Consider the following 21,253-nt stretch of genomic DNA (forward strand, 5'->3'; position numbering starts at 1 on the left):
ACAATATGGAAAATACCAGTTCCACCATACCACACAATTACTGATGCCTTTCAGAATAATAAAATGATATTTATATAAGTAAAATCGAGACAGGATTCCTCTGTAGCCCTTGCTGTCCTGGAACTCATTCTTTATACCAGGCTGGTCTCCAGAGATCCTCCACCTGCCTCTGCTGGGATTAAACGGCATGTACCACCATGCCTGGCTATGACGAACAGTACTTTTTAAAGTATATTTCAGACTAGGCTACTCACACATTTTAACAGAATATTTTTATTTTTGTAGCACTTGAGAAGAGCTTGGTGTCAAAAATGGCAGTATAAGAACACGAAAATAAGAACATTTAGCTTATTAGACTTATTACTCTATTTCCCCTTTATCAGATATAATGGTTTTTGTTAAACTTAAATCAATTTCCTAGATCACTGGAGAACTTAAAAAAGTTTTGTTTATATGGGACACATTTCAGATATAGAAAAGCATACTTCAGAATTCTAGAAAAATCAATGTCCCATGGAGATTATAGTTAGAAACAAGTATTTAGACCTTCAGGTAGCCCTTAGAGATGTGAATATTGTTCCCACACATTTTGTTTTAATTCCTGAAGCAGGGACTCATGACAATATAGCCCAGGTTGGATTTGAACTTGGTGATTCTCCTGCCTCAGCTTTCTAAGAGCTGGGATTACAGGCATATGACACCATGCTCAGCTCCCTACCAGGATCCTTTATATGTATATACACACAACTCTTCTGTAGGATTGGCCTATTATAAGCTCACTGATTACTGTTTACTAAAAAAACAGTAATTACATAAGGTAGTATATGCTTACCTTCCCAGAATTCATGCTTTCTGCAAAAAATAGGCCTTGTATGCAACCTATCATTTTGAAGCCACTGATATGTTGGCTATGTCAGCATTTAAAATATAGCTCAAGCTGTTTCTTAAACCTATTGACTTGGTAAAGTAAAGGAAGGTCAAAACCTTGGTGTCAACAGGGAGAAAGTGCAAGTGTAAATGGTGTCAACTGAACAGATTCTGTGGAATGAAATACTAATACGCCCAGAATGAAATTACAGCTTTAGGACATGTCCTATGCTGGTTCTACGAAAAAGGCTTAAGAGAGACAAGAAGCTAACAGAAGCCACTGAGGTATACTCTAACTTAATATTAAATAGAAAAAGAAATCCACACACCACACACACACCCCATGTAAAACATTGCTTTAAGTTTTAATGTTTATTTCCCCAAGACAGCCTAGCCTGTACTCTACTTGGATAAATTTTACAAGCTAGTTTTCTGCTGCTTCTAGTTTTAAACTTTAACCATGTTTTTGATGACAAGGAATGCTGCAAAAATACTCTAGTTCAACAAAGAGTTATGATCACAAAATAATTTTTATCCATTCTACAGTGTTTCAGAATTACCAGTTGATTTTTAAACACAAAGTAGATATAGATGCTAATGGTGGCTAACCTGGTATGTTTCTTATAGCAAACTGTTGTTCATGCAACACTTGTGCTCAAAGGGGAAGGCACAGGGTTCCTACAATGAGCCACCTTATAAAGAGTTCTTTTGTACAAATTCATTTATGACATATTTAATTTAGTGTGCATAACCTCAAAACTGAGGTATTATTCCAATTTATAAAAACCACTTGCATAACTTTTATGCAAGTTTTAAAATACAAAGTTTTCTCCCTAAAGTGGCTCAAAATAGATTGTTCATGGCTGCCTACATCTAAGATAAAAAGATTCTAAAACAATTAAACAGATTAGGCATATTATTAAAGGTGTTCAAACCATTACTTGATTTGTACATCTACTCAAACCTCTTCATCGGTCTTTATTCAGCAGTACATATGCACCAAATTCCATTGTAGAAGTTTCCATATCATTTTCATAGAAAACAAAGTTTGAAAACAAGTTAACATTTAAACACAGCACGGTATTCTATCACAACTGAAACTTTTCTTCTTTACAGGACTCAACGAAATCTAAAAATGAACTATGCTGTAGATTTACCTCATGCAAAAATCTTTATGTTATCTCTGAAAATGAAAAGAATGGCCTTTAAAGCACATTTTATACTATTATGGCAACTTGTGTACTGCAACACAGTCTATTGTGAGGGAAATTTATGATTTTTTTTCATGCAAAAATCTACACAAATTAGTTTTGATGATATGGAAAGCTTTTCATAGCATCAAACACTCATCTGGTGCAAATGCACAGGGAAACCTTCCTGAAGTTTTCTGACTTGAGAAGCAACTAAAAAAGCCATACTAGGTAAAGTAAATAAAAACTAAATTAAAAAAGGGGGGCAGGGGAGAAGGTAGAGGGAGAATAGAAAACACAGGCTGCAGAGTAAACCAATGTCTGCTGCTAAACCGGTCTTTGTTTTCATGTCCAGTGTACATTAACACTTGTGATCTCACTTTGATGATCTACTAGGTTTGTTATCAGCCCCCTGAAGGCGAATCAAGCTTGCATGCGTCCACATACAGCACCACAACCACACTCTCGTACACAGTCACTCCAGGACTAGGAGGCTGCTTCATGTGTGAAGAGCCCTAGATTTGAAAGATGAACCTGGCTCTCTACCACGGAGCCAGACATTCATTCATCACTGTCCATTCACACACTGCTTCACAGCAAGGCCTGGGCTCCCTTTCCTTGACTTATATGGGCATCACTTTCATGCTTACAAGGCTTGATGATGACAGCACTTCCCTTCCCTCAATGATAGAGTAAGTCAATGCTCCTTCTCAGGCGCCGAAGACCTGCGACCTGTAGCCCTTTGACTCTCGACCTAAATAAGCATTCATGTCAAGCTTTCCTTACACCGCCACTCATTCTCACTCGCACCCACTCGCCATCTTGACCTCATTTGGGCATTTTCTGTGATTCCAAATGAAATCTTCACATTTTCTCTCCCGATTTAATGCAGCAGCAGATCCCATGAGCCAAGCTTGATGGATCAAACCTTTTTATATATATGTGTATATATATATGTCTCAGTGCTGCATTGTACCTAACTTCCACAATATCTCTCTAAAACTGGAACCCCTCTGTTGGTACATTGGCAGATGAATTGAAACCAAATGTTCCACCTTGAACTGCCTCAGGAACAAGGCTAGGATCTTCATCAATCTGAAGGAGAGAGGAAAAAACAACGTGATGAATAGCTTTAAGGTGTACAAAAACTGAATTACAGTATAATACTCCTATTACCCTCTAAAAATGTAGACCATATTATCTAAGTGATGAGTGCCTGCCAACAATGTACTACCATCCTTTAGAAAGCTGAAACGTTTTGTAGACTTTTCCTTAAGGGATAAGAAGAAACAAGAATAGTCACGAGAGCAACCTTATGGACCAGTAACCTGGAAATGGCCTCAGCTTGCAAACTGAGAGGGCAAACAGTGGCGCTTACTGTAATTTCTCTCCTACTTAGGAAAGCAAAGGCACTGGCGTTAAGTTAAAAAAGAAAAGGTTTCAGGCATGGTGGCGCAGTCTGTGACCTTAGCACTTGGGAAGAAAGGAAGGAAGGCAGAAGGACTATTGTCTATCCACTTTTTGCTTCATCTACAGCAAGTTCTGGGTCTGCCAGTGCCACCCAGTAAGAAAGACCCTGTGTCTCAAAAACTAGAATCAAGAACCTCAAACAAATAAACCTATATTACCAGAAAGTATATGTTCTAATTATACTTTTGGAATCTATAAGCTGTGTTATCCCTAATTACAAATTGGGACTTCCAAACTTTCAATTTTAAGACACAATTAGCTGGCAGTGGTGGCACATGCCCTTAATCCTAGCACTCAGAAGGCAGAGGTAGGTGGATCTCTGAGAGTCTAAGGCCAGCCTGGTCTACACTAAGAGACCCTACCTAGAAAAAACAAAAACAAAAACAAAAAAACATGATTAAAATTATCTATCCTTAAGGATATATTCCTATACTCCTTAAGGAGTATGCTTTGTCTGGATTTTGTTTGTTTGTTTTTTCGAGACAAAGTTTCTCTATGTAGCTTTAGAGCCTGTCCTGGAACTCACTCTATAGATCTGGCTGGCCTCGAACTCACAGACAGCCACCTGCCTCTGCCTCTCCAGTGCTGGGATGAGAGGTGTGCTTTGTCTGGATTTTATTTCTGATATATTTAACTACATGTTTAAACAGGATTTAGTGTGGACATTTCTTTTTCTATTTTTATATTTGTTTAGATTATCACATGAGTATTAGGAATCAAACCTGGGTCCACTATAAGAGGAGCAAGTGCTCTTAAGTGCTGAGTGAACCCTCCAGCCTATTTTTCTGTACTTGTATTTATGTATTTACTTATTTGTCTGTTGTGTGTGTGGTGGTGGGGGCATTTCCAGATGGTACACATGGGGAGGTCAGAGGACAGCTGTGAGAGTTAGTGTGGCCTATGCTTTTCTTTTTCTAATACTTTACTCTTTTTGGAAATGTGGTATGAAAACTTAGTTTTTGTTAAACAAACAAACAAACCCCCTCCCCCCAAAAAACACCTTATGTTAAGTGTATGGGTATTTTGCCTGACTGTATGTCTGTGAACCACACGTATGCTTGGCATGGGGGCCAGAAGTAGGTGTCAGATTCCCTGGAACTAGAGTTACAGATGGTTGTGAGCCACTAAGTGAAAGCTGGGAATTGAACCTGAGTTCTCTGGAAGAGGAGCCAGTACTCGTAAGCCCCTGAGCCATCTCTCCAGCCCTGAAACTTATTTCTTGAGAAATTGGGAAATAATTCATATAGGGTGTAGTAGTACATGCCTTAGAATCTGAGCACTTGGAAGGCTAAGTAGGAAGACTGCATGAAGTTCAAAGACAGCCAGGCATAAACAGCAAAACATTTTCTAACAAACCCCAAACAAATAAACAACCCTTTAATTTCAACTATTATTTAGTGGCACTCTGACTAAATATATTTTTGTGTACCACTTCAATTTTGATGACTTACTATGCTCATCTTGTCTCTTTGTCTTAATTGCTTTTAATCACCAATAAAAAATGACATTTGAAAATATGGACTAACTAAAGTCATAAAGGGTTTATTGCAGGTTATACTAATATTACTGGGTTTGTTTGCTTGCTTGCCTTTTGTTTTTATTTTTTGAGAGAGGTCTCCCGTAGGCCAGGATGGCCTCGGATTCACTGTGAGGCCAAAGACAGCCTCCGGCCTCCTGGTCGCTCTTCTGCATTAGCCTCCAGCAGTGGGTGATAGCTGAGTGCCACTATGCTTGGTACTACTGCTTTTTGTTTTGTTTAAAGACATGCTATTACCAACTTCGAAGTATGAGAACTGTAGCCGGGCGGTGATGGCACACGCCTTTAATCCCACCCAGTACTTGGGAGGCAGAGGCAGGTGGATCTCTGAGTTTGAGGCCAGCCTTGTCTACAAAGCAAGTTCTAGGACAGCCAGAGTTATGGAGAAAAAAAAAAGGAAAGAGAGAGAGAGAGAGAGAGAGAGAAAGAAAACAACAACAATATGAGAACTAGAAAGAAATCAGCTTATCCAGCTTATCCAGCGTGACAAAATTTCTTGTCTTTTTGTTACTGAGTTAATGTCTTAAAGGGATTTTAAAAACACTAAAATTTGTTTTCAAAGAAAGTGACATTACTGTCACATCTATGTTAATTCTATTGCAAAAAATGATACATATGTATATATCCTAGTTGACTATACTCTTTCATCCAGACTTGCTTAGCATATAAAACTAAGAAAACTATAAACATTTTAAGTATAAGTACATCATCTGAAGAGAAGAACTGGTCAATGATCTCATAGGCCAATTTGTAGATGTCTTCATTTTCATGATTCTGAAGTTGTTCAATTTTCTCCAGTCCTGAAAGAAATTTTATGACGTGAACAATGATAATTAATGTGCTAGAAGTTACAATAACCTGGAAACACATAATGCAGTCTGGGTTATCTTTGGGGTCTACTGCACTGGTGAGTCCTAACTGAGATTTCATATACAAAGACAGAATATATTTACCTTAAAGACTAACAATCTGAGCAAGAGCATGCAAATGTGTAAATGAATCCTGTGACATCTATTAAGTCAATTATAGACCAATGTTCACAACAATAGTATAAAATGATTTTTGATTATTAAACATACACAAGCACATCTTCCCCTTTCTAGCATCTGCCCAGCCTTTTTTGAGTGTGAAAAAGAAACAGAAGATCTTGGCAATAAGTATGATGATTCTGTGACACTCACTCAAGCACAGTATGTGGGCGAAGGAGAAGCAAACCTTAGTGTGCTTATTAATTCATAGGCAGGACACTAAGAAGTGCACATCCACTAAACTTACTGCTATGCTTTATAGACTGCTGAAAAGAAGTTACTTCTCCTCATCAAGTACTCCTCTACTCATTCCTTGGAGAGAGGAAGTTATCTTGAGAGTTTGTCACAACTCACTCTCCTCTTTGTGTTTTTCCTTAAAAACTTCTCAAACTATTTGAAACACAATCACTACTTGCCTCCCTCATTTCAACTTTTCACCTGCAATTCTTCCTCAGTAATCAACAGTATCTCTGGATCTGAATGCTTGCATCTCTTCCCCTAGATCTAATCTCGAACACCTCACATAATCACTGTGGAGTCCTGTCGTCCTTCCCTTTGTCTACATTATTACTGCCTTCACTTCCTGTAGCCTGTCCACTATGTACTTTGCTAACTGGTTTCTTTGCCTCCTGTCTCCAAAGGCCTCATGTGCCAGACATCCATCTGAACATACCCACTTGGATAAAATGTACCAAGGGCCTGTCATTCTTTATGAAGAACCCACTGAAATTTATGAAACACAGACTCCTTACCACCAGTAAGGCAAGTAATGTTCAAAGGTCTTTTATATAAAATTGTTTTACTCGCCAGGCAGTGGTGGCCCATGCCTTTAATCCTAGCACTTGGGAAGGCAGAGCCAGGTGGATCTCTGAGAGTTTGAGGCCAGCCTGTTCCACAGAACGAGATACAGGACAGGCACCAAAACAACTCAGAGAAACCCTGTCTCGAAAAAAACAAAACAAAAATAAATGAATGAATGAATGAATAAATAAACAATTTTACTCATTAACATGTTTATATGGTAAAAAAAAATCAAGTGATAAAATAATTTCCTTATCAGTTTTACTAACTACTTTTCTAACCGAATCATTCCATATGTGCTCTCCCCACTTTGATGGTTACTACATTATTTTCTGTTCTATCTGTCATGTTAATAATTTTAATGTGCCTATTTCTTATTGCATTAGTAAAACAGTATGAATTCAGTGTCTGTTTTGATTTCTTCTTCATTGTTTTCTGGGTGGGGAGACAACATACTAAGGACTGAGCACAGTACTTCACGCATATTAGTAAGCGCTTACAGAGCTATATGCCAGCTAATTAATGTCCATTTCTTACTGCATTAGTTTTCCAGTCTCAAGGCTTCCCACTGATCTTTTATAGATTCTTCTACTCTTTCATTCACATTCCAACTTGAGTCCAATCTTACACTTATTCAGGTTGATATTCACATTTTGTTCCACAGCCACAGCTGGCACTCAGTTTTTGTCTAGATGTTAACTTTAAGAATTAGAAAGTATTGTGTTGTTCACATTCTAGGCGGCTCTGGTCCAAAGCCTGATTTGGTGATTACTGCCCTGCAGAATAAAGTATTTGCTTTTGGACAAAGCTCTTGACTTCCTGGGGTCTGTTTCTCGAGCTTCAACTCAGGCCAGTTGCCATCTCATACTCGGTGATTCAGCAATACTGAATTATCTATAATTTGCTGAATGCTATTTCTCACCTCAGACTTTGCTCATGTTGTATCTCTGCCTGGAACACCTTTCATCCCTTTTTACTTTATTAATCCTTATTCATCTCTCACAATCCAGCTCAGGTGTCATTTCCTGCTTCTTCCAGGATGGATTAGGTATCCCATTTTGTTGTACATTTCTATTAGGGTAATTAGCACATTAAATCAGTTCGTATTTCTTTTTAAGTCTAAACTACATGCCTTGAGGGGCTGTTTTGTTTATCACTGTCTTCCTACTACCTTATCAGGGTGCCTTCACTATGTGGCAACAATTCAGTTACCTAAGAATATACAGAAGGTTAAACAGGGCTGTACATATAGAAGATAGTATTCTTTATTGTTACTTGATTATATATGACAGAAAAATATGGACGTGCTATATTACTCAGAAAATCAAGGTAGTTACAAAAAGAATACTAAGTGTATATAACACTTCAGAGTAAACTTACCACCACATTCTTCTATGAGATTGGCTATGGTTTCCGCTTCATCTTCAGCCATTTTTAATATATTACTCAGTCCATCAAGTACTACTTGCACAACTTGTGCATCTTTTACAGTCAGCAAATTGCAAAAAGGTGGAATGACGTTTTGTTGAATAAGGTAGGCCACCTGAAAAATAAGGACACCATGAAATGATAAAATAAAGGCCAACTGGTTTGTTTTTTTAACTAAAATAATGTTTACTTCCAAACTCTGAGTATGAAAACCTGAACTCATCTCTCCCATGTTATTTAGATTACATTAATCAAATAACTTCTTTTTACTGTAGCAAGTATATTTTTCTAAAATTTACTGCGAAGGGGATGACTAAAGTGAAAATAGGAAAGACTCAATTTCATATTATCAATATTCTTTTTCTGTAAAAGGTTACTTTCACCCAAGATCCTTTGCCTCTTAAGAGATTATTAAATCAGCCAAGAGGATGACTGGTATTTTTAAATACTAGATTATTTTGGTAACAGTATCTACTGGCTCCATGCTGTAGTGTTTTAGCATTCTGAAACGAGATGAGAGGCTATTTTTCAATACAACAGAGGAAGACATTGGGGTACTAATTTATCACGTTACTCTTTAAACCCCTGGGACAAGGTCCTCATTAAACTTGGAGCTCAACCTTTTTCACTGAAGCTGGAAGATCCTCCTTCCCGTCCACAGTGCTGGTCTTACAGGTGTAAGGAGCAATACCTGGCTTTTTCCATGAGTGCTGGGAGTCTGAAATCAGGCCCTCACGCTGTGTAGCAGGTGTTCTTACCTATAGAGCTATCTCCCCAGCCCCCACGTTTGCATTTAAACTCCTTATTTCCCCTTATGACTCGTTTTATGGACTACTCTGAGACCTTTAGTGCCAGTGTTGCTTCCCACATGTGCACAGCGCTAACCAACTGCCACTGACTTCACCCTGTGGGTGTCTCCTTACATTTATACCTTTGCCCCACACATTCCTCACCCTGCTTCCTACCTAGTCCCAGCTACGGTGAGACTGAGTTTAATTTCTCCTTTGTTTTTCTGCTAGTGAATTAGTTTGCAGTTAATCATTTTTTAAGGAGAATCTCTAATGTGATTTCTTTCTGCCATATTAATTTTAAGTCTGTTATTTCTCAATACTATTTTTTTTTTTTTAAAAACCCTCACTGTAGGTATCTTTATCTTACTCTAGATTAAAAAATTCTTGCGTTGAGTCTAGGAATTTGATTTAGTGGGTAACACTTTGGCATTCATAAAGCTCTAGGTTCTGCGCTCAGCACTGGAGCCAGTAGAAAACACGTCTTTCCTAAGAAATATGAGTAAAGGAAGGTAAGGAGATACTCTTACGTATATATTAAAAAAGAAAAAAGAACAGAGTTTGGAGGTGTATCCCAGTTGCAGGGTAACAGGCTTAGCATATGGACTCAATCTTGGGCATAATACAGAGCTCATACATAACCTAAAACCAAAACCAATCCAAAAATATAGTATTCTATTATTTCTAATAATGATTCACTTAAATATAAAGATATAATTACCTATACTGTTATTTTTACTGGTTTTGAGAAATAATTAAAAGTTCAACTTACTTGGTCTTTCCTCCCACTAATTGTTAAGTTACTTATGGCCCAAGCAGCTTCTTTCTGTGTGCCAAAATCTCCCTTAAAAACAAAACAAAGTAAAAATAGAATACAGTGTAAATTTGAAAAGATATTTTCTAAAATGATTTTCAGTTGTTTATTTTCAAGTTTCTCTGGAGGTATGTTTATACACGTGTAATTTTTATTTACTGATAAAAAAGTAATTACTTGAACCATAACCAATCTATTCTGAAGAAATAAAAATTACTTTCTGGGTGGGGGTATGACAATATTACTGTTCAAAAAGCAGAGTAAATGAAAGTCAAATGTAATTTCATTAAAAAAAAATACAAACTGAAAACATTTAAAAAGGCACATGTAGAATTCAGTAATCTCATCTTTGAGATTTTACCAGAAAAATAATTTAATAATGTACATCTTCCTACATATGGCTATAGCATAGTAGCTGAGCTACTTTTTAGTAGACTCAGTTAACATTTTCAGCAGGTATATAATTAATACAGTAAATTTTCCAAATGAAATAATAATCTGTTATTAAAAATCAAGACTAGAAGCCTGGAAAGAATATTAAGAAAAAAATATTCATAAATAAGAGAAATCTAAATTAGAAAGGAAATGAGACAATGAAGAAATCTAAATATCTGTGAGGCAGATAATGGTACAAATGGGTACAATCTTGCAGAGGAGAAAGGGAATTATGCAGCAACATTTTCTTATTTACCCAGTTATGTTACATATAACCAGGGAAAAACAGGGTCTACACAGCTAGCCCAGGCCAGCCTTAAACTCCATATTGTACTGTGTCTGCATTTAGAGTACCGGGATGATGGTACCATGACTCACAAACTATTCTTTAAAATACCAACTAATTTTAACAGTGAAACTCAGAAACAACTTAAATGTCATCAATAATAGATTGATTAAATGTACAATCAATAGGCTAGGTGAATGGAATAAGAAAACAAAATCTCTCATTCTGTTGTCTACAAAAACCTTAGCTCTAAAGATAGGTACTACCCTAAAAATGAGAGGATGGAAAAAAGTATTTCAAGCAAATGGTGTTAGGAAGCAAGTAGGTGTCGCCATCCTAATATCTGACAAAATAGATTTAAGACTAAAGTTAATCAGAAGTGACAAAGAGGGTACTTTCATTGTAATCAAGGGAACAACAACTAACATGACATTACTGTCCTAAACATATACACATCACAGAAAGCACACTACTGGAATTAAAGAAACAGATTAACACTAACCTAATAATACTAGTAAGTATTTTCTAGTATTATAGATTTCCTTCCACATTCTCTACTAGATATGGCATCTGAATAAAAAATGAACAAGAAGAACTTTAGAATGAAATGTCACTGTACATCAAATGGACCTAACATATCTACAGAATATTCCACTCAAACACCAATGAATACATTCTACTCAGCAGCATAAAGAAGCTTCTCTAAAACAGACCATACCCATAGACACAAAACAAATATAAATCAATTCAAAAAAATTGAAATAAATTCCACATTATCATATCTGAGCATTATGAAATAAAATAAAATCTACAGCAAACAAATCTCTAGTAAATGCATAAATGCATACAGACTAAACAATTCATCACTGAATGGGTTAAAGAAGAAATAAATAAAAAATTCCTGGAATGAAATGAAAACACAACAAAACTTCTGCAACACTTTAAAAGCAGCTCTAAGAGAGAAACCTAAAGCCCTAAGTTTCTACACTGAAAAATCAGAAAGAGCATAAGTAAATGGCTTAATGGTACAACTCAAATATTTGGAAAAACAAGAACAAACTACAATCTAATAGATAACAAGAAATAATTTTTAAAAAATCAAAGCAAGATTTAATGAAATAGAAACAAACAAACAAACAAAACAATGCAAAGAATCAACGAGCAAGAAGTGGTTCTCTGAGAAGACAAACAAGATCAACAGACCCTTAGTCCAACCAAGAGATGACCAGAATTGGCCAGGCAGTGGTGGTACACACCTTTATGCAGAAGCAGGTAGATCTCTGTGAGTTCGAAGCCAGTCTGGTCTACAAAGTGAGTTCCAGGACAGGGAGGCCTGTTCCACAGAGAAACCCTGTCTCGAAAAAAACGAAAACAAAAAAACCCGAGCCCAAATGGATCCAGAGATATATACCAGAGTTTCAAAAGATGATTGACAATCAACATTCCTTAAATTATTTAAAAAAAAGAAATAGAAACAGAAGCAGCAGTCTCAAGCTCATTTTATGAAGCCAGGATTACTCTAATACCAAATCCAGGTAAAGCCATAACAACAACAACAAAACATTACAGACCAATTTCCCGATGAATACAGACTCAAAAATTCCCACTAAAATACTAGCAAACCAAATACAGGCAAATATCAAGATCATCCACCACAATCAAATTTGCTTTATTCCAGAAGTAAATACAGGATGAGTTAATAAATATAATAAATTATACAAAGACAAAATCACATGATCATCTTACTATATGGAGAAAAACCTTGACAATACCCAACATGCTTTGATGATAAAAGTCACAAAGGGAGCAGACTGGAGGGAACATACTTCAATCTAACATAGACTATACAGGACAAAGCCATAGCCAACATTACCCTAAATGGAGAAAATCTTGAAGCAATCTCATTAAAGACAAGGAATGGGACAGGTCTGTCTATTATCTTCCCCTTAGCCTCTGCTTTTCAATATAGCACTTGAAGTCCTAGCTGGATCAATAAAGCAAGAGAAGGAAATTAAAGATATAAAAAGAAAAAAAGAAGTCAAATTTCTGTATTTGCAGAAAAGTTGATATTATACATAAGAGATTCTCAAAATTCTACCAGGAAATTTCTAGAAACAATGAACAATTTCAGCAAAGTGGCAGAATACAAAACCAACTTAGAAAAGAAGTCTTTCTATACCCCACGAACAATCTTAGAAAAGCTCATGGACACAATTCCATTTATAATAGCCTCAAAGACAATAAAATGTTGTGAAATAAATCTAACCAAGAAACCCTGTTTCAAAAAAACAAAACAAAAACAACAAACAAATAAACCTAAAACTAACCAAAAGAGGTGAAAGACCTCTACAAAAAAGAAAAAAAGAAAAAAGAAAGACATAGACTGATAGAATATTGTGAAAATAACCATCCCACCAAAAGCAATTTATAGAATCAATACAATCCAGTAAAAATACTTAGAATATTCTTCACAATTAGGAAAGAAAATCCTAATGGGGCTGGAGAGATGGCTCAGAGGTTAAGAGCACTGACTGCTCTTCCAGAGGTCCTGAGTTCAATTCCCAGCAACCACATGGTGGCTCACAACCATCTGTAACGAGATCTGGTGCCCTCTTCTGGCCTGTAGTCATACATGCTGTATACATAATAAATAAATAAATCTTAAAAAAAAAAAAAGAGAAAAGAAAATTCTAAAATCTATGGAACCATAATAGATCCCAGAAAGCCAAAGCAAACCAGAGCAAAAGGAGCAATATTTGATGGCTTGCTATTCCAGACTCCAAGATATATTATAGATCTATAGGAAAAAACACAACATGGAACCAGCACAAAACAGACATGTGAATCAATGGAATCAAAGAGAAGACTCACCTATGAGCACACATAATTATAGGCATTTGATATTTGACAAAGATGCTAAAAACATACACTGAAAACGACAGCATCTTCAACAAATGGTGCTGGGGAAACTAGGTGTCCACATGCTGCAGAATGTAATTAGACCCATAGCTATTACCCTGCACAAAAATTAATTCCAAATGGATCAAAGACTTCAATTTGCACCCTGAAATGCTAGAACTGCTAGAAGAAAATATATGCAGTTATCCTACAAAATACAGGTGTAGGAAAGAAACTTCTGAATAGGATTCCATTTGCTCAGGAATTCACGCCAACAACTGACAAGCAGGACCTCATAAAACTACAAAGCTTCTGTACAGCAAAGGAAACAAACAAAGAAGCCCACTTTTGCCAGCAATACATCTGAGTATTAACATTCAGAATAAGCAAAGAACTAAAACAAAACACTCCAAACAAACAAATAAAAACCCAGCAAACAAACAAACAACTAAGTCTAGAAAACAAATGTCCTAATTACAAACAGGTAGGGATCTGAACAGAGTTCCTAATAGAAGAAATTAAAATGGCCAAGAAATATCTCAAAATATATTCATTATCTTTAGCAATTAGGGAAATGCAAGTTAAAATAACTACTTTAAGATTTCATCTCAGCCCAGTCATAATGGTTAAGAACAACAAAACAATTGACAACACATGCTTGTGAGAATTTGGGAAAACGGAATCCTCATTCATTGATAGGAATGCAAACTAGTGCAGCCACTCTGAAAATAACTGGTACAGATAACCCTCAAAAAGCTAAAGATAAATCCACCATATCGCCCAGCTATTAACACTTGTCACCATATGCCCAAAGGACTTGACATCCTACTCCACAGATACTTGCTCCACAGTGTTCACTAATGCTCTATTCACAATATCAAGGAAAATGGAAACAACCTAACTATACTTCAACAGATGAATGGATAATGGAATGTGGTACATATACACTATCGAATTCTATTCAACTGTAAAGAAAAATGAAATCATGAACTTAGCAGGTAAATGGATGAAACTAGAAAATATGATATTGAGTGAGGTAACCTAGACCCAGAAAGACAAAAGCTATATGTTCTCTCATCTGCAGTTCCTACCTCCAAATCCTCAGATGTGAGTACACAACATGGAGTAACCAGGAATTATATAGGGATCAGAAGAGAATAACACGCCTCAGGTGATATGAAAGGGGAAATGGGAAAAATGGGGAGGAAGGACTTCAATACAGAAGGAGAAGGAGTGATGGATTAAGGACAAATAACACCACGGTAGTTTAATAAAGCCTCAAGGAATCACATTATTTTAGATTTATTTAAAATTATATATGACACATCCATCCATCCATGTATTTAGACTTATCTAAATATACACATACATATATGGCTTAACTGAAGTTATAGCACTTGGGCCAACAATGCTCACAGAAAGACCCATAGACTATCCAGCAAAACCCCAGTACCTGGCATGAGAAACCTGTCTGAGTTGTTGGTCATTGGGGTTCAAGAGACGCCTAAACAATATAGGCTATTGATGTTACCCTTGGTTGCTTCTCAATGGTTGAAGGTAAGTCACTATTTTTGATGACACCTTACACTTAGGACACAAGACTAGGAAGTTTCAAGCTGGATCTAACCTGAACACCTCCTTTCCTATAGTTTAGCTTCCATAGTACTTTGGAAAGCTTCCAAGAGAGGGAAGCAATCAACAGTCCTATCCAGCCACGTGATACGTATGAGCCATAATAACGAGCATGGTAAGAGACCCCTAAATGTGCAATAATGATACTTACATGTTGGCAGTAACCAGCAGCTGTCTAACTAGACCTAAAACCTGCTAACGGAAGGAAATCACACTTGGTACTAGAAACCTAGCCAACTATCCAGGACTAGTGAGGTCATGGATCTTAGAAGAGAACTTACTATTACCACTTTACTAGACCAGTACAATCCTAATTACATTCTCAAATCTATTCTTCTCACCCCTCATCAAAGAAGCCTCTCTTCACAGCAAATGAAGCGCATCCCAGAAAACCACAACTAGTCATAACTCAGAGATCAATAGATCATGGGGTGTCTAGCTCCAACAGATCCATCTATAGCACAACCCCTGCACCTATGGTTCAAGGAACATTATGGAAGTTAGGGTTAGAAAGACTATAAGAACTGGACAACCAGAAAGTCTGCTGTGAAATTATCTCTCCTAGATATGACAGAGAAGCTATAACCATGAAACCTGAATACTATGGTAGCCTGAATACAACCTAAATAATACCTATATCAAGTTATATTAATGCCAAAGGTTGACATCTCATGGGGTCCCACCCCCAGACAAAGAATTACAGGCAACAAATGACTGCTGAGAGTTATCCAATACAAAATGGTCAGCTATGAAATTATATATACACAAGCAACCAAAATGGATTCAGCATTCTGTACTTATTTATGCATTTATATATGTAACAATAATAAAGAGGCTATCAATTTGTGATAGCATAGGGGGCATAGGAAGAATTGGAGAGGACACAGAAGGCTGGAGGGAAGAAACAGGGAAAATGATGTAATATTTTAATTTAAAAAAAGAAAAGAAAAAGAAAAGCTGAAGAACTGTGGGCAAGACACAAAGAATGGGAAAATTAGAAAGTCACCATTTTGTCACTCTTTAATTAAATAAGGAATCCAAGCAATAATCAATGACTATCTGAAAACAAAACAGTCTTCTCTCCAAACCTTAGTGAGTGTAAGGAATGATACGGTACACAATAGTACACCCTGGCCACTGGATTTTGGGCAAGTGATTTGCTCATGCAATAGTTTCATCTGTCAAGTGGAGATAACCTTTGTGTTGGACAATCTATGGGGAGGAGGCTTTCTTTCCTTCCTCCACCTGGGTCCCAGGGACAGAACTCAGGACTCCAGGCTCACTGGCAGTTACCTTTACCTATTGAGCTATCTTGCTAGTTCAGCTTGTCATGTTAAGAGACCAATAGTTACAAAATGCTTAGAACAATACGACAGCATTGATTATTGGTAATAATACCACTTTTTAAAAGTTAATTCCAAAGCAATGGCTATCTTAGGCAAGTAATGACCAAGAAGGGCCAGGGGTTTTCAAAAAGAAACACATGTTCTGTATAATATTATTGGGTTCAAAAGTTTTGGTATCAGTCATATTTTTTTTTTTTTTTTTTTTTTTTTTTTTTTTTTTGGTTTTTCGAGACAGGGTTTCTCTGTGTAGCTTTGCGCCTTTCCTGGAACTCACTTGGTAGCCCAGGCTGGCCTCGAACTCACAAAGATCCGCCTGCCTCTGCCTCCCGAGTGCTGGGATTAAAGGCGTGCGCCACCAACGCCCGGCTTGGTATCAGTCATATTTTATTGCAGTATTCATTCACACCATTGTATAATATCTTATTAAACAGAAAAGTATTTATCACATGATATTGCCTTATTCAGGTACATATGATTTTCTTACCTTATCCAAAAGGTGTATTATCATTGGTACAAGATTGGCATCAATTACTGCCTGAACCTGCTGCTGATTTCCTGCAGTAATGTTGGAGAGGAACCACACTGCTTCCTGTGGAACAAGATGCTTTCAATATTTCTCACTAAAAAATGAAAACTGTGTCTGAACTATGAAAAAGTATTCACTGGCTAGTATCCCAATTATTTTATTACCAAATGAGTTCTATAATAAAAATCTTAGAGATTTCAATTCTACTACCCCTTTTCTGGTTAAGAAAAAAAAAATCTTTATTTGATTAAAAGCCATTATCTTTTTTTTTTTTTTTTAAGGAAAGGTCTATTGTGTAGCCCTGGCTGACCTGGAACTCCTAGAGATCTACCTGCCTCTGTTCCCAAGTGCTGTAATTAAAGGTGTGTGCTGCCATGCCTAGCCCTATACACTTAATTTTCTGTATAACAATATATACACATTAAATAATACTTTTCTACATTTTCTTTGGATAAATCACTATTGGCTTCTAATTCAAGCTACAATGAGCTAACTCTTCTAAAAAATTTTTTTTTTACAGGCAATGCTGTTTGGGAATGGTATGACTCAAAAGAACGTTGGCTGACAAATACCAAGGAAGATGTCATAAACTAAAAATTCTAAAACTATTACAAATAAGACTCAACACTCTTTTCTCAAAAAATGTGCTTTATTCTACTCTTTCTAGTCTACCTTAACAATCCTATCCCAGTAGATAAATCTCAATTAGCCATGACAATGAAGATCATCAAAAATGCAAGTGAGTTCTTTTAGTGTCCTTATTTATAACAGTCATTCATTGTCCCAGTTCTCTCAAGAGCTAAATGTAGAACCAGTTGTTGGTTTGCTTGACTGGTCTATTTTAATGACCTCTGAATGCTGCCCTCAACACCACAAAGATGCTATACGATTACTAGGATGATAGCGATCACAAGTATTTCACAAGTTTCAAAGATAATAAATGCATTATTAAAATCAGAGTTAGCAATAAACAACAACAAAATATTTAACATCCTATGGAGGATATTATTAGAATTTACCAAACTTAAATTCACCAATTTACTAATTAGTATTGTAAACATTAGAATAACTAGACTCTTTTGGATCAGATCACAGGACATTTAAGGAGCCTGTTAGAGATTTTAGGGTGCTGGGCTACTTAGGTGAGCTGTTTTTGGGTTATAATCATCGGCAATATTGTAATCAACAACCCATGTTATTTCTACAACAGCCTCAGATGCACTCCAATATCAGCATCACCATTCAGTGCCCCCTTTCATAGCCATCACACACACGCACACATGCATGCACACACTCATACCATTAAATATAAATAAAACATTAAACTAAGAGAACTAGTATATACATTAAAAATTTCCATTCATGGCAACATTCAACACCCAAGTATCTCTATTTCATCATTTCCAAGAGAGTCAAAATGTAGTTTGTTGGTGATGGTATAACACAGTGATAGAGCATGCATGTTAAAGGCTCTGGGTTTGAATCCAGAACCCCAAGAGCATCTTATAAAGAGTGAGATATTTTCTCTTGAAGCCTTTAACAGCATATACTAAAATTCAACTTATAAAGACATTCCTTAGAACCTAATCCCACAAACAACAACTACCATTTTATTCATATTTTTAAAAAGACTCACTTTATTAATTTTCTCTTTGGGATGAGTGAGGAGTGCTGGGAAGTGTGAAAGAGCATCACAGTTTAAAACTACTTGTGTTTGCTCATCAGTTCCAGTGACAATGTTGCCCACAGCTCGAAGTGCAGCAGTCTGAAATGCAAGATTCAAGGAGATGTTCAATGTTAAGTGCTCTTATCAACCAGTGGCAAGCAACTTGAGACAGATTCATTCCTCATACAAATCTTTTACTGCAACTAACCTATCCCTTTTGAACACTTATTCTATGTCAAGTAAGATCTACGAACAACAGTGGAAATATGAAATATATAAATCCCAGGCCTTTTGTAGCTTAAGTTGTTTCAAGAGAATTGATATCAATAAAAGGGAAATTTTAGATAGTAATTACTACTATAAAGAAAATAAAGAAGTAATTTTCATTTTCTGCTAATTTTACTCCCTATAAGATAAATGATTCAACTGTTTAAACACACAAACTTATTCTTTCAAGAACAGGCAATTTAGTATTTACTAGAGTGTTCCAAGCTGCACAACCAATATCATTATCAAATTACAAACATTTTTATATAACATATGCATCTATTAACTGTCATCAACATTGTCTTCAATCCCCAGTCCCTGGCAACCACCATCCCTGTGTCTACTCATCTGTTTATTCTGCACATTTCATATAAACAGAAACAAGTTCATGTTAGTGATACTCATTCCTTTTTGTGGCCAAATAATAATCTGTTATATGTAGTTAGTAACAGATGACTTCCATTTGGGGGTTATTATGAATAATGCTGTAACACACTGTATTCAAGGTTCTGTGGACAAATGCACGTCCACACCTTGGACACCCAGAACAGTAGAAACGTTAGGTCACAATGCACTCTGCACTCACTTTTAAGGACACCCCACTCTAGTGCTGTCATTAGTGTGTAACCCCTTTTGGCACTGTTGCATTCTGAATGTGAATGATTTTCCAATTCAACTCCCATTAGTCTTGAATGACTAACGTTTTTGAACATTTTTTTTTCAGGTGCTCACCGACCATTTGTATGTCTTCCTTGGAAAACTGCAAATCTTTTATCCATTTTTTGTTCATTTGTTTTTTTAATGGGTGTGGGTGTTTTGCTTGCATGTAGGTCTGTGTACCACACATATGCCGGGTATCTGAGAAGGTCAGAAGAGGGTGTAGGATCCTTTGGAACTGGAGCTACAAATGATTGTGAGCTGCCACATGAGTGCTCAGAACCAAACCTGGGTCCTCTGGAAGAGCAGCTAGTGCTCTTAGCTGCTGAGCTATCTCCCCAGCCCTGTTTTTAAAACATCTTAATTTTTGAAAATGTTGTAAGATAGATGAAACAATATGCTACATGAGATTATGTCTAAATTTTAGGGGGAGTAGGGATATAGATGAAGTCCACATGGGAACTGGCCACACTATCGTGTTTTCAAGAATTATGACATGAGAGCCAGGCGGTGGTGGTGCACGCCTTTAATCCCAACTCTTGGGAGGCAGAGGCAGGTGGAGCTCTGTGAGTTCGAGGCCAACCTGGTCTACAGAGTGAGATCCAGGACAGGCTCCAAAAGCTACACAGAGAAACCCTGTCTCGAAACACATGTGCACCCAAAAGATATTTACAATAAACACACATTTCTTTAAAAAAAAAATTACTGGCCGGGCGGTGGTGGCGCACGCCTTTAATCCCAGCACTCGGGAGGCAGAGGCAGGCGGATCTCTGTGAGTTCGAGGCCAGCCTGGGCTACCAAGTGAGTTCCAGGAAAGGCGCAAAGCTACACAAGAGAAACCCTGTCTCGAAAAACCAAAAAAAAAAAAAAAAAAAAAAAAAAAAAAAAAAAAAAAATTACTGTTGGTCAAATCTTTCTTTTTTTTTTTTTGGTTTTTTTGAGACAGGGTTTCTCTGTGTAGCTTTGCGCCTTTCCTGGAGCTCACTTGGTAGCCCAGGCTGGCCTCGAACTCACAGAGATCCGCCTGGCTCTGCCTCCCGAGTGCTGGGATTAAAGGCGTGCGCCACCACCGCCCGGCCAAATCTTTCTTTAAAACAGTGTTTTAATTTGAAAAAGAAACCTTTTATTTTTGTTTAGTTTGTGTATGCATGTCTGTAAGCTTGAGAGATCAATGTTAGGTGTGTTCCTCTGTTGCTCGCCACTCCCCCCCTTTTTTTTTAGCCAGTCTCTCACTGAACCTGGAGCTCCCTGGGCTACAGGGATCTTCCCCCACCTCTCTAGTGCTGGGATTACAGAAACAAATGGCCACATCAGCATTTCTTTGAGTGCTGAGGATCTGAACTCAGGTCCTCATGCACCTTACCCAATGAGCCACCTTTCAAGCACCTTTTTCATTTTAAAACAGTGTATCTCCATTGTTAATACATACCAGTATCACTTCAAGAGCTAGCTAAAGTTTGTAGGAAATATAATGGTTTTACTCAATTTCTAGGGGCTAAAGAAGGGAAATTTTTAAAAAGAAAAAAAATTTTTTTTCTTTAAGCTTCATAGTTGGTTCCAATGTCCAGCTAAGGACAAGAAAAAGTAACTTAGTCTAACAGCTTTCCTTATCTAACT

At 36.9% G+C, this 21,253-nt stretch overlaps 1 protein-coding gene and 1 non-coding gene across 6 annotated transcripts in view; both read right to left on the minus strand.

Moving 5' to 3' along the window:
- Window positions 1–1,206: 1,206 nt before the first annotated feature.
- Kpna4 (karyopherin subunit alpha 4) overlaps window positions 1,207–21,253 on the minus strand; it is a 67,266-nt gene continuing 47,219 nt past the window's right edge. For all 5 annotated transcript variants that reach the window (XM_076574240.1, XM_076574241.1, XM_042279143.2 and 2 more), the window contains 6 exons: window positions 18,683–18,811; window positions 17,005–17,109; window positions 9,882–9,953; window positions 8,274–8,436; window positions 5,770–5,864; window positions 1,207–3,152 (listed from right to left, as the gene is read on the minus strand). In XM_076574240.1, the coding sequence (XP_076430355.1) occupies window positions 3,054–3,152; window positions 5,770–5,864; window positions 8,274–8,436; window positions 9,882–9,953; window positions 17,005–17,109; window positions 18,683–18,811 (663 nt within the window). In that variant the 3' untranslated portion in view covers window positions 1,207–3,053. The remainder of the gene's footprint in view (window positions 3,153–5,769; window positions 5,865–8,273; window positions 8,437–9,881; window positions 9,954–17,004; window positions 17,110–18,682; window positions 18,812–21,253) is intronic.
- Window positions 18,126–18,452, minus strand: LOC121830641 (small Cajal body-specific RNA 7). Its single transcript, XR_006073858.1, has one exon.

Source organism: Peromyscus maniculatus, chromosome 6 (genome assembly GCF_049852395.1).
Source record: "Peromyscus maniculatus bairdii isolate BWxNUB_F1_BW_parent chromosome 6, HU_Pman_BW_mat_3.1, whole genome shotgun sequence".
Classification (NCBI taxonomy): domain Eukaryota; kingdom Metazoa; phylum Chordata; class Mammalia; order Rodentia; family Cricetidae; genus Peromyscus; species Peromyscus maniculatus.